Here is a 14985-nt window from a genome sequence, read left to right as displayed (position 1 = left end):
GTATGTGTGTGGGGGGAAACCTGGACCTTTCTGATAAGGAAGCATATGAAAACATCAGTCCCAAGAAGGGGACAGAAGCCTACCTCACTGTAATAAACATGATGATTGGTCCGTGAAACACCACATTGACATGCTAACAGTGTGAAACTATGTCCTGCATAGCTAAACACTACAAGAATCTAGGAGCCTTTATTCTTTAATATTTTGTTAATAGATTTATAGTATTCAAGGAGTGTTCAGCTGCCTTTTTGACAAGTTAAATTTTGAATCATGTATTTTTTAATTTTAACCTGTCACTGGTATATTATCCAATAAGAGGTGTGAAATGTTTGGTTATGTTTTCTGAATACCTTTGTACTAAATTAACATTGTTGCAAAAACATTTAATGAAGTCAGTGCATAAAACAATGCTCTCTTGCACTCAGTTGTAGGGCCCACTTGCACATTCTTCCTGTTCCTTCCATGTTAATTCTGAGAATATCTATGCTTTGTGTTTTCAGAGAATGTAGTCATAGGAATTGTGGCAGAATGTGGGCAAATTAGGTATGAGCAGATCTTTAGGCTGAAGTTCAACATGCACTCAAAGATTATTGAATGTGTATGTTGGAATCAATATGAATCACTCTTACCTATGGAATGGCTAATTAAAATTGGCATCTTGGGTTTGAATATCATATTTGTGGAAATAACACTGAAATTGCTTACCATGTCCAGTGAACTTTAAGAGTTGGGAGAAAGAAGTCCTGCTTTCTCTGAGGATGGTTCAGCTCTGTTATGTTTGGTATTATGCACTCAACTTTATACTTACCTATGAAAATTGCCATTTTATTAATCATTCATGTACAAGTTCCTTAGAAATCCCACTGAAAGTTAGGGGGTTCCTCCCCCCCGAATCAAAAGGTAGATACTGTGAAAGTTACATATACACCCATTATTTTATGGAATAATGATAGCTGAGCAATTTTGCATAGACTGGTGTGCAAATATTGTGCATGTGCTCAAACGTCTGGTTGCCCTGGATGCTTCTGCTTCCACCTGCAGGATTGGGCAAATGCCTTGCATCTTTTCATGCAGTGAATTCTGAGATATGGATTTCTAAAGTGTTCAAAACCTTTGCCATAACAGGTGGAATGTTGTGTATGGTTCTTCCCCGAAATAGGTACACATGCATTGCCATGTTAATCTATTACTATGGAAGAAAGGGAAAGAGAAGTACCAGTAAAATTTGCTGTTCATAATCTACAGTGTATAGTTTAATATTTAAATGGATCTAATCCATTTATAAAACTGTGAATATTTTTCTAGGAATTGACATCTGTAATAAGGTTTTTCACCATGACTAAATTGATGGTAATGGGTTGTCACCTGCTATTGGGGGAACACACCAATTCATGTTGAGGCATTCAGGAAATACTTGGTGAAGATATTTTCGTATGCTTCCCCTCCTCCTCTCTTTAGCATCATGTTTTGTGTTGTAAAATTAAGCTATAGTTACTATCATCTATTATTTTGAATAACATTCATTGGCTAACAATAAAGAGAATACAGCTAATTTTGTGAGGTTCATTGTGGTTATTTAATTTATCATTTCTGACAAGAATTGTATTGTTCTTAGTTCTAAGAAAAAAATGGAAGAAAACATGTGATTCATTCACTTCGATAATACAATAAAATATAAGAGATTAAGGAGGGGAACGGACATTGCATTGGATTGCAATGAAAAGTAATCATTTTGGAATGGACAAAAAGTTATTATAAATGTTTAAAAATTGCTTTCTTTCTGAGTTTCATGACTTAACCTAAAATGGTGTATGTAGATAAGTTTGAATTTCGGGCATGTTGGTATTTGATCCAGATTTGCCATATGAGGTTGCATAAATAGGGTAAAGTCTCAATGTCTGAACCAATTTAAAAGGAAATTCATTTCAATCTCAATATGTATACCTAAAAAGTAATTCCATGTTTAATTTTAAAGCTGTCTAATTTTGTGAAACTCACAATATCATAAAGGTTTTTTTCTGCTGCAATAAAACATTTAGATATTCCATGTAGATGGATTGACCTTATATTCCAGTTTTGAAAGTTGGCAGGTGTTGATGTAGGACAAATCATACTATGAAGATTTTGGATGATCTTAAGCAGATAAGCTGAAATTAAATCAGGATGACTATGAGGCTAAAATAGCTTCTGAGCTTTTCAAAGGAATGTTAACATTTTTGTTAGGATTTCACACATACATAAATTGTGCCTACACAATACACAGTAAACTTGTTTCGGGTAGGCAAAGTCATAATATATTTATGACTTTGGAATCAATGTTTTGTAACTAACCTAGATTTAGAGATAATCAATGAGGTGACCATGTTTGCTAAGAGTTCAGAATTAATTGAAAAATAAATTAGAAACTTTCAAACTGAGAAATGGGACCATCGACATGCAGCTGTAGTCCAGTATAAGTAAATGTAAAGCACATGGCAGAAAGTGTTTGTGTGGAACTAAGTGCACTGATGATGGAGTTTATGCTTATGATGTGGCAATGATAGAAAGCTCTCAAAAGTGATTACATTCATCCATCATATTTATATTGTGCTTAAGAATGACTTACTGAACAGCTATAATTAGCAAGCTGCGCATATTAACCCATAGTTTATAAATTGCTAATTTGGTCTACTATTTGTTAAATGTTTACATCCTTGACTCCCAACAACTGGTCAATTTCTAAATAAAAACAAGAGAATAGAATAATAAAGAAGTGTTTAAGCAAAATATGACTCAGTACTATGTATGAACCAGATCATAACGTGGTTGTGTACTGTGAAAATTGCAATTATATTGGGGGGGGGGAGTTAGGAAAGGAACTGAAAAAAATCCAGGACCCAGTATCAAAGTACCTTTGCAGATATTTGTGATGCAATTAAACATAGAGTATGATATGCTTTTATCTTCATCATTGAAAGCACTAATTGCTGGAGAACAGGAGGTGCTGTTGTGCTTATAAAGGCATCTGATTTCAATCATTAGGAACAATTCTAGAACAGATGTCCTTTGGCTTGACGCAACTCAGCTTCTCTTAAGTTCTTACATTTTAGCACAAAAGAATATAAACATGATGGCCTGGATTGTCAAATTTCATATTTCAAGTATAAACTTTGTGCCTGTTGTTTCACATTTCTACTAAGGAACAGCAGCTTCTAATGCCAAACTGTCAATATACAGTACATCTTTACAAGTGAAAGATATGTACACTGCTTCACAGGATCAGAAATCCAAATAAGTTGTGGACTGATAACGGAATAGAGATTTACATCTCATCATCTCTGAATAAAGTATGGAATTTCCAAGAAATGGGAAGTCAATTTGAAGCAGAAGAATAGAGGTTTTACTATTTGAATAAAAGCAAGAAAAAAGTCGTAAGTCAAAGAAAAAAGTCAAGCCAGAAAATTTTGTTATATTCTTATTTCTCTTTATTGCACAAGTGCCATATTGTTTTTTCTGTACAAATTAGGAATTTGTGTAACTTCAGTCTTTTAACTATCCATCTGGCTGAGTTTGAATATGCCAAGTTTTCTCGAGAGTTTTCATATTATTTAGCGCAAAATATTGAGCCATTTGTAACAAATCAGCATCATTTTATAGTCTACCTGGCATGCTGCATTTTATTTTGTAAATTTCTTTTAAATAACCACTTTACTATGATCTGGACAGCTCAGGAATGTATTCTATTCATCTTTGAGTGAAAAAATATACAGACATTTTAATGTCTTAAAACATAAAACCTATTATTAAATTTGTATTTTTTGCTTTTTAAATGAAGTTTGGGTTTATTTATTTGTGGTAAGATTGGTTTAAACCCTAACGGGAGAGGGGGAGGAAGAGTTAAATCATCAAATCACGTACCTCTGTACTACATGGCCAGGAGCTTTATTACAGAAATTAGTTTATTGTATTTTTATCTTATAATCAACAGAAAGAGCGCTCTCACACACATACTAGAGGAGTGGTTCTCAACCTTCCTAATGCCGCGACCCTTTAATTACAGTTCCTCATGTTGTGGTGACCCCCAACCATAAAATTATTTTCGTTGCTACGTCATAACTGTAATTTTGCTACTGTTATGAATCGTAATGTAAATATCTGATATGCAGGATGTATTTTCATTGTTACAAATTAAACATAATTAAAGCATTATATGTAATTATGTGTTTTCCGATGGTCTTAGGCGACCCCTGTGAAAGGGTCGTTCGACCCCCAAAGGGGTCACGACCCACAAGTTGAGAACCGCTGCACTAGAGCAAGGATCTTCAAACTTGGCCCTTTTATGACTTGTGGACTTCAACTCCCAGAATTCCTCAGCCAGGCACGCTGGCTGAGGAATTCTAGGAGTTGAAGTCCACAAGTCATAAAAGGGCCAAGTTTGAAGACCCCTGCACTAGAGAAATGGGGTGGACCCCTGGTTAAGAACACCTGAAAGACAGGTGGGTGCAGTGGGTACTACCAAGTCTTAACCCCAAGGTTAAAAATAAGCCAGGATACAAAGTCCCAGAAGGCTACTGTGAGATCAGATTTGATACTTTCAGCTTTCCATATGGATACAGCCATTCACCTCAATTGGTTTCAAGCCAGGTAATAGTATATTGTTATATACTCTGCACCTCTATATTGAAAATATCATTAAAAATAAAACAAAAATCTTAAGAAAAGTAAGTTCTAAAATTCAGTCAGGTAAGGAAAATATGCAGTGGACAATGTCAATTAAAGAAGTTTGACTGGTGGGGCCCAGGAAGAGAGCCTTCTCTGCCATTTTCTCACCTTTTGGAACATTCTTCCCTCAGGAGTGAGACCAAACTCTCCTGACCTTTCAGTTGCTTTAGTTAGTGCTCTAAAGCCCATCCTCTGCTTTTTATTATTTTATTCTTGTTTTTAACTGCTTTTTATTGTAATATTTACTGTATATATTTTGTTTTTATGTCTATTTGTATACTGCCCGGAGTCACTCTATGAGGTAGATGGACAGTGTATGAATGTGATATATAAATAAATAATAGTTTTTCTGAGTTGAACTTTTACTCATTCTTTCACTTTCTACATTTATGAATTCAGTTAACAGCTCCTCTGTGAAGGAGATGGGCAATTAGAAAAATAGATGATAGATGAGAAATAAATGATTTGAAATAACCTGAAATATAGATAAATGAGTGTCTGTATTCCACTTCTGGCTAGTAAATACATGTTAATGTGACCTCAAAAGTGACTTATCTGTGATGTACTGTATTTGTCACTTGTTTCTACCTTCCATATGTCGGCATTTTGTAACCCAATAACTTGACATGTTCCTTCCCTATTATCATAAGGATCACCCATTTTTTCTTGTCAAAGAGGTGGTGGTGGTGACAGTTCTTCTAGGCCAGACATGTCAAACTCACGACGTCACGTGACGCCGCACAACATATCAGGAGTTTTGCCATTGCCTGCAATGGGGTGGGCACGGCTTCCACATGACGCGTCCGGCCCGCGGGCCAGCAGTTCGAGGCCTTTAAAACTTTTATCTCAAAGCAGAATTCATGCATACCCCTTTTTCATAAGGCCAAATACTAGGTACTGGATGTGAATAGTTCCATCATGGAAAAAGTCTAAAATAATCAATGAAAAGGAGATGAACAATTATTTTTCCAGATCATTTATACATTCCTTTGACCAGAGGTTGTGGGTGCTTCAACACTGGAGGCTTTTAAGAAGAGATTGGACAGTCATTTGTCTGAAATGGTATAGGGTCTCCTGCTTGAGCAGAGGGTTGGACTAGAAGATCTCCAAGGTCCCTTCCAACTGTTATCTTTTTTACATATAATTCTGAACGTATATAAAAATTATTTCAAAGTTTCTTGTAACTAGAAATGTATGGTGAGTGCTGCTGCTGATTAAAAGGTCTTAATAGTCAATGATGCAATTATAGTTTTAGATACACTATTAATAATGTGTGCACTTAGGTATTCTCTAAAAATATGCTATAGTCTACATGTTGTCAACAACTATGCCAATACCTTGATGCAAATGTATACCATATGATTCACAGTCCATATGAATCTCTGCTTGCATAGGATATTCCATTTATTTAACGAGTGTCTGTGTGATGAAAGCGGAGGCAGTTATATGAATCTTTATCATGTGTATGAAACTCTCCCTTCATTGAAAGTAACGGGTTGGTACTTATGTAATGGCATTACATATAATGTTTTGGGGCATCGCGGGATGTGTAAGTTTCTACATGGATTGCTTATTATTCCCAACAGTGGAAACACAAGAGCAGCAGCTATGACCTCCTCTTACCATATTTTCTCTTTGGCTATAGCATGAATTTTGCCAGAGTGAAAGAGGACATGTTACTAGGTAATGGTATTAATGGTGAACAAGTTTCCCAAAATGTAGCATTGGGCAATAGGATAACATGCAATAATGGGATACCTAATTAAGATAATACCATCAGTGGCAAAACTGAAGCTCTCACACACAAAACAATGTCTATGGAGATTCTCAGTCATCCAGGTCATGGTTGTCCCAAAGGTGCTTTTCAAGAGGCAACTGGACTTTGTTTTTCCTTAAAGACGTTTAGCTTCTCATCCAAGAAGCTTCTTCAGTTCCTTTCAGAAGCAAAACATCTTTAGGAAAAACAAAGACAGTTCAATTGCCTCTTGAAAAAGGACCTTTGGGACACACACATAACAGATTTTAACTAGCTTAATGGGCTTTTTTTTTTTAACTAGCTTAATGGGCATTTTTTTAAAAAAAAAGCAAGATCAAATTGATGTTTACTGTTTTCTATTTAATATCAGCACCATTTAAGCATCTAAGCTCTAGATAATTTCTGCACATATAGAATTCATCAGTTTCAACTATGCTGAAATAAGATGTAGTCACAAATTACAGAAATATGCACCATTTTATCGCCAGCATAATTTCAAATGTAAGTATTTTTAAAGAAAGGTTTGTTCAATGGTTAAATATAATACCACCTATAGTTTGATTGTATAATGCATATCAATCTGCCCCAAATTTGATCCTTGAATGTATTTATAAATACTTTTTTACCCTTTACAATAAACGTATATCAATGTTAAGTTTCCATTTTACTAGTTTATACTTCAAGAATTAAATTTCCCAGGCACAAATAACAAAATAACTATTTTTCTTTATTATTTTATCAAGACATGTCAACAGATATGAATTAACAGTATATTTAACATTTCAATATTATTAGGAAATAGCCACAATACTACTGAATATTTTTTAAAACTCCAGACTAAAATGTGACATTTGTATATAGATGTTACAAGCTATTTGGGTGTGTATCACAAGAAAAGGGTAGGCACAGAAGGGAAGTAAAGAAGCCAAATAATTTGAGTACCTCTTATGAGGATGCAAGTAAAAAGTGGATTTGTTGTGAGAAGTAAGTAAAACTGGAAAGAAGATAGGCAAGTGAGGGGATAATATTAAAAGAATAAAACCTGGAAATACACATACACCATACACAGGAGAGAAAGGAAGAAGAGGGCAGAGTGAGATTAGAATAAAAAAGCATAGATCACAATACTTAATATTGTTCCATTTTAATGTATACTTAACATATAATGGACACAACATCCAAATATTTAAGTTTTATTGCTGATTTGCTGACAGTACCATGATGGACAGTATTCATGGATGCTACAGAAACTACTATTTCTAAAATCAAAAGCAAAATCACTAGGACTTCGATCCTGTAAATACTAACTTCAGTCCCACAGATTTGAATGGCTCTATAATGGACTACATCAAAATTGAACAGTTTGAGGGGGGGGGAAAGAGCAGAGAATTTAGTTTGGATAGCTTCAAAAAGATTATGAAATAAAGCTATGGGTTTGTCTACCCAAATCTTTGTAACCCTCATTACGAATAGAAGCAACCATGATAAGCATCTTGGTTTTGTTATTGCTGAGGTTTTTTTTCACAATTATTCCATTATTTCTCCCTTCCCCCTTTTTTAAAGCTCCAACCCACCCACCTCTATTTCAAGAATCTGGTCTATTTTTGGCAAGTTCACCCCATTATTTCAACTAAGAAAGTAGATAAAGACTCTTGTGGAGTGAATGGGCCATTTGCCAATTGCTGCTGTAAAAGGGAGAGAAACCCTCTGCGTTGAAATAAAAAATTCCTGCAAGCAGGGCAGTAGAAATAATTTACAGGGAAGCCTTCTCTATACCACAAAGTATCAATATTGTGTTTTATTTTCCATAGTATTATCAGATTTAAAATGACATTCTAATGCACAGCAGCTGCAAAAAGAAATGGTTGCAATTATGTTTTTCTCATAAAAACCAATTTTTGATATGCCTGGGAATTTAAGAATAAAAGGTTAGCTATAACAATACGATATTTTCCTAAAAATAATACCAGTTCAGTCTCACATCTAAGAAACCATATTAATTTTAAAAAGATTAGAGGTTTCAAAGCCTCTGAAAACTTCAGTTTATCTTACAACAGAATTTGTACAAATGTAAGTACTTGCACAAAATATAACACTATGAACTCCTATGTATCCGTACATTACAAATACTGAAATGATTCCAGTGATTGATATCCATCAGCTAACTTCCAAATAATAACATAGAGTTATATTTTCATTTTGTCTAGGCCAACTTCTGTAACTGGAACAAAATGTAATTGTGTGAACATTCAAAGCTAAAATTTTACCCAATAAAATTACATTTAAAGTTTACAATCATAACTGCCTAGATCCAAAACTGATACGCATGAATGCATCAATCATGCATGCTTTTTTCAGCTACTCACTAAAAAGACTCTTTTTGAGATAATGTAAATTACTCCTTGTGTTAACAGAAGTGCATACAGTTGGTGGGTGTATTTCTGAATTTCATCAAGCATTTGATATGAAATAGATCAGATTTACTATAATTACTTTCTTTTTTTATTCCAGCACAGCACAGCACAGCATTTCTGAAAACCTACTAAAATATACTATAGAAGAACCAGTTTCAGGAGGTGAACAGTAACAGCAGCCTCTGAATGTCTGGTGTATCATGACAAAAAAAGCTGAACTAAAGGATTAAAGCTGTCAACAGTAGATCATTGGTTGAATGTTATATAGCCCATCTTTCTTCCAGGAGCTCCGGGAGGTGAACAACTCAGTTCTGCCTCTTAATTTTTTCCCATCAAGAGCAAGCCTATTCAGCAAATCAGACTAAAGAGTGAGCGACTGTTCCTTGAGTTTTTGGGGCCATACGAGGCCTTAGGTAGTTAACAGTGGATTTTCCTCTAGCTTTCCTGCTTCTACACCCTGACCATACACCACATAAGTATGCAGATAACCAAACATTCCTTGATTTTCTAAATGTTAGAACTTAAAATAATACTCTTTACTCAAATAGCTTATTAAAGACCTGTGCAGCACAAAAAGCAACAACAATGAGCTTAATCAAATTTAACGGTTTATAAGATGGCAGAATTACAGTTAGCCCAAACCAAGTATTCCCACTAAAAAATGATAGAATGAGGGCAAAAAATGGATTAATTTCACACTCTGGGGCTTTCTGTAAAATGCAGGATACAGTAGAGCCAGTTATGTTTAAGTTATTGCAGTGGAACACAACATAGACATTTGTGTGGCAAGGGGTGGGGTGGGGGAGAAACCTGCTTTTAATTGTAACTGGAGAAGACCACATCAGCTCTGAAAATGAGTATCAAAGCAGAGCTGCCACGTGCCCTAAATTCAGTTAAGTCAGCACATTTCTCATCAGTGTGTTTAAATTCTATATTACGCAAGTCCAGCAATTGCACATTTTAACACTGTAACACACAATGTACAATCATATCATTTTCTCAAGAAAGGATGCTGCAGTCAATCTTAAGTATGATTCCATATACATCAACTGGAAATAAATATAAAACGTTTCTATTTCAGAAGTCATGTTTCTGCATTTCGCCCTCACCAGCAGCAACAACACCATGTGAATAATAAGCCCATTGCAACAAGTCAGTTCTATTTCATAGGAAAGAGGATTGGCATATCCATGCAAAATGTACAATCTCTTCAATAAAATATATTCTGCAAAAGCAAGAAACAAGGAAGTTGAGGACAAAATGAAGAAATATTGAAAGGGGTGTTTTTTTTTAGGACACATGGACAAAATGTAAGATGCCATCTTCAGGGAGGGAGATGAACCTAACAGAAGCAATATCCTGTCTGATTATACAATAGTGAACACTGTGTAGAAGAGTAATTCCTGAAATAAAGTTGCTGAACATGGTTCAGATTACTGGATACCTCTAAAAGTATAATGCTTTGCAGAAGCATTTACTGTGTATCAACATCCTACTTCTTACAACACATGGTGTTGCATAAGTAGTGAAAATGTATTCAAAAGGTGCTTGGACATCTTTTTAGGCAGCATTTTATCATTATTTTTAGCTATCATCTTACTCAGTTTTATGATAAATGGTCAAGGGGGTATTCAAACAGAAAAAAAGTCTGGGTTTGAAATATTTTTTTTAAAAAAATAAGAGATAAAATGTTGCCCAAAGTCTAAAATCATTTTCACACAATTCAATGTTCTTTTTAATTATATAAATTAAATAGTTCTAATAGTTAAAGATACAATTTGTATCAACAGCGTAGGTACTTTCTGGTTCTACAGCATCTTCAAGTTGCAGTCATCCACCCAGTTATCAGCAATAATTATGTAAACTTGGGAATCATCACAGTGTGAAACTCTGAAGGGACTTCTACTATATGAGCAGTCAATCACGATGTCTACGGTATCAGGCACTGTGAGATCTACTGTTAATCTATTATTGTTAATCTATTTATGTAAAATTACATTTTACAAGAGCTACAAAAGCTCAAAACGTAAAACCAGAAATCTCCCATACTAATACTAGAAGAGATGACAGTGTCTACTTCTAAAGCTATGTTGTTCATGGCAAGAATTGGGCCTATATAATGCAACAGGCCAGACAAACTAATTCTATACAGTATTTCACAAAAAGAATGTGCTGTTTTCATCTATAATTACCATTACTATAGTGCAGTTAAGATGTTGCATATCCTGAACACAATGTAAAACTTTCTCAATAAATAGCATGAAAATACACAATCTTATATACAAAAATTGCATTGAGAACACAATTTGTTTCTTTAAAAACAGTTATTTTATGAAATACTTGTGCATTAAGTAAAAGAACAAGAGATACACTTTTCAATGCCATTTCTGATTAATGGAAATGTACATTGGCTGCACAAGACTGCTGCCTAAATGGATATATTTGTAGTCAAATTTGTGACAATCAGGAACTGGATAAGCTGAATAATTTCAGAACCTGCACATAAAGGTTTTTTTCATCTGCATAATAAATTAATAAAAACAGGTTTCTCTCCTACTGATTGCTTCTGCTTACAACAAAATTAACAGTAATCAACAAATAAATTAAATCCATAGCCAAATTAAAAAGTGCCATACTATAAAGTACTAATATATTGTTACCCATTTCAATGTAAAAACCAGTAACTTATACATTACTTTAAAAAATTCAGTGCTGTAAAAGACTGTTGTTTTCTATAAATAAAATGATTATATACAAAGAAAATCACACAATAAAATTAAATAACTTAATTATGAAAAAAATAGATCCTAATAAGCTTAACTTGAAAAAAAGTTGGCTGGGCACAGAAAATCCTCTTTAGTTTTCTGCTGTTTTGAAAAAAATGTTTTGCACTTGAAGGATAAAACACCCAATAATTTAATAAATATGTAACAAATATTAAAAAGTGCTGCATATAAAACCCACATGCACTAGAGATTCTTACTTGAGACATCATAGTTATAATATATTCAGCTGGAGAGACATTCCAGCCATGAAATATTTTTTTTAAAAAAACTTGAGTATTTAAAATAAATCCTGTTACTTCCAGTGTGGGGTTATACATACAGGTTCCATGGCACAGTATTTCACATATATGGATTACTATATAACCTCCTTGCTGAGAAGGAGATCACAAATGCTATTGTAGCAAACCTCCCTCAGCAATACAGCTGAAACTGAACTATAGACACCATAAAGATGCGTCATCAATAACCTAGCTGAGACTTCTCCACTAAAATGGCTGCAGCAAGCTGCTGAGCATCTGCCATGTGAGGATTCCTCTTCATAACAATCCTCACCAGGTCAGGCGGGAAAATGTTGCACAGGTTGATGTAGACTTTCTCTCGACTGTCTTGGTACCTTGGAAGATCTTGAGGCATTCCACAGTAAGGTATCTGCCAAGGCTGATCGGGTTGCTCAGGTAAGCTTTGGAAAGCAAACTGCTCATAACATGGTGGGGTGGGATTGCTGGGTAAAGAGTAAGTTTGGCGATAGCCATATGTATCCATCCCATAGCCTGGCCTATCCCAACTACTGAGTCCATCTTGAGCGGAGTATGTTTTTCTTTTTCTCAATGGAGAATTATCATACAAACGTGAGTCTGATATACTGTCCAGTCTTGTGGATGCAAGAGCTCTCCCCAGAGGCATGCTTTTTGAATGCTGTGAACCCTGAGAAGCAGGGTAGTCAATAGGACAAGTAGAACGGCTTCCCATGTTTGGATGCTGAAAGTGCACAGCCATGTATGGAACTGGAGGCTTCGGATGATGCTTTGGTTCTTCATGACTATAACTTTGCACTCTGGTTAGTGTATCGTGGTAACTCTGTAAGAAGGACTGCGAGTTCAGATGGCTATGGGGATGCATATGTTGACATTTTAAATTTTCTTCCAGTTGAGGGTCAGGAGAACTCACATAGGATCGATCATTGTAACCCATGTAGGAATCACTACTGCCACAACTCATGCTCCCTTCACTACTACAATCAGAAGCTACCGAACTAATTCTGTAATCTGTGTCCAAAGAGAAACGTCTTTCGGGACTTCGGGGACCAGAGATACTTAGGTTTGAATATGCACTGAGCATAGAGTAATAACCTACATCCACAGGAGAATCACATTTGGGATATTGCTCATAAGGCATTGGCGTTCCATGATTTTTGGTTGTCATTATCACTGGAGAATATGGTCCCTGTGGTCTTTGATCCTGAGGTGGGAAATGAACTCCAGATGGAAGGCCATTAGTTAAAGGTGCAGTACTTTGGGGTTTTGCAGCAGCAGAAGTTGGTATACTAACTAAAGAAGGTACAGATCTGGTTCCCAATTTATTTTTGGTGGGAAGCTTTTCTTCCAAGTCTTGGTAGACTTGAGTCCTTATACTAGGATCTGATTGCCTCTTTGGAGTAGTTCGCTTGAGATCTGTAGTGTTATCTGTCTTAGTACTACAAGGAACACTGTTGCTTTTCACCAGTCCTCCTTCACTAGCAGCTTTGGCAGCTGTGTTCCTAGACATGGCACGAAGTTCATCAGCTACTGACCTCTGAGGTTGATTTCCTCTTTCTGGGTGATAATATTTGCATTTGTGTCCATAAGTGCATTTCTTCCCTATATGAATTTATAATTGAAGATGTAAGCATACAAAGTAAAAAAAAACCCAAAGTAATTTATTTCTTCAGCAATGTTAAAAAAGTACTGTACATACTCATACAATGGGGACCATTAACTGTTATGCAATGAAATTAACTAAATTATCAGTAATAGGACAGTGTGTTTGTATAACACGTTAACCCATCCTGTGATTAGCCCTATCATACTGTCTGAATACAAATCAAGATTATATAATAATTGGGAATAACCATATAGAAATCAGGATTATTTACCTAAACAATTGCCTGCTATATTATCCAAACTTTAACTGGAGGGGGAGTTTGATAGAGAGGGGAAGCCTCATCGTCAGGATCTCTACTGTTCTGGATCCCCCCCCCCCATTCACTACTTAAGAGGGATGAAATGAGGACACAAAGGGATTCCTCATTAAACTTCTTACATAATGAAAATTTCAACACAGATATATTTCACTTCATTTATGAAGAGACAAACAATCAAGCTTCATTTAAAAAAACACATTTAATGTTTAATTGAATAATATTACCATATGGACAGGGTTGCTTCTTATGTTCTGGTACAACAGGTTTCTTCCTCAAAAAGTTCTCCAGACTTGGGCCATGACGGCCGAGAGGATCGTCTGGAGGCATGAATCTAAATAATAAAATAATGAAAGGAACAATGCATTTGCTGTGCCATATTTCAGATCTATTTTAAACCTGCTCCTAAAAAAGACTAGTAAATCAAAGGTATAGCTACTGCCTGTTATTTTAAATGCAACTGCCTGTGAGATGCTAGGAAAGTAAATAATGAAAATAATGTATTTGCATGTAGTGCAGATAGCTGCCTGGTTTATGTACCAATCTATTCAATTTGCATAGCAGATAAATGGGTGTCCTTACTTCTTTATTTCCATTCATTTAAGATACTGTCCAGAGCAGCTCTTCTATGAGGAGGTCTTTGCATACAGGTAGTCCTTGCCTTATGACCATTCATTTAACAACCAAAGTTACAATGGTGCTGAATAATTTGATCAGTCTTTGCACGTATAATCCTCACAATATCCTGAGGTCAAAATTGGGCACTTGTCAACCAGCATGTATTTATGATGGTTGCAGCATCCTGGGATCACATGCTCAACATTTGCAACCGTCCTGGAGGGGAATCCCAACAAGCAAAGTCAGTGGGAGGGAAGCTGGATTCACTTAACAACTATATGATTCACAGGTAATCACTTTGGCTGCTGCGCGAGCTGCATTGGCTGCCGGTGGCTTTCCGGGTGCGCTTCAAGGTACTGACTATCATCTTTAAGGCGCTCCATGGCAGCGGACCAGGATACCTTCGAGACCGCCTTCTGCCACAGATTACCTCCCATCGGCCAGTACGCTCCCACAGGGTGGGTCTCCTCAGGGTGCCGTCGGCCAGACAGTGCCGGCTGGCGACCCCAAGGGGGAGGGCCTTCTCTGTGGGAG

The 14985-nt window shown here is 35.8% G+C and overlaps 1 protein-coding gene across 1 annotated transcript in view; it reads right to left on the bottom strand.

Moving 5' to 3' along the window:
• Positions 1-11829: 11829 nt before the first annotated feature.
• Positions 11830-14985, bottom strand: part of ZC3H12C (zinc finger CCCH-type containing 12C) — a 43947-nt gene continuing 40791 nt past the window's right edge. The window contains exons 8-9 of the mRNA XM_015825701.2: positions 14061-14167; positions 11830-13513 (exon numbers count right to left, since the gene is read on the bottom strand). Of these exons, the coding sequence (XP_015681187.2) occupies positions 12117-13513; positions 14061-14167 (1504 nt within the window). The 3' untranslated portion in view covers positions 11830-12116. The remainder of the gene's footprint in view (positions 13514-14060; positions 14168-14985) is intronic.

This window comes from Protobothrops mucrosquamatus, unplaced genomic scaffold (assembly GCF_001527695.2).
Source record: "Protobothrops mucrosquamatus isolate PMUCROS unplaced genomic scaffold, P.Mucros_1.0 scaffold2760, whole genome shotgun sequence".
NCBI lineage: Eukaryota > Metazoa > Chordata > Lepidosauria > Squamata > Viperidae > Protobothrops > Protobothrops mucrosquamatus.
The sequence above is the reverse complement of the archived record's forward strand: the minus strand, read 5'-3'. Positions and strand labels throughout refer to the sequence as shown.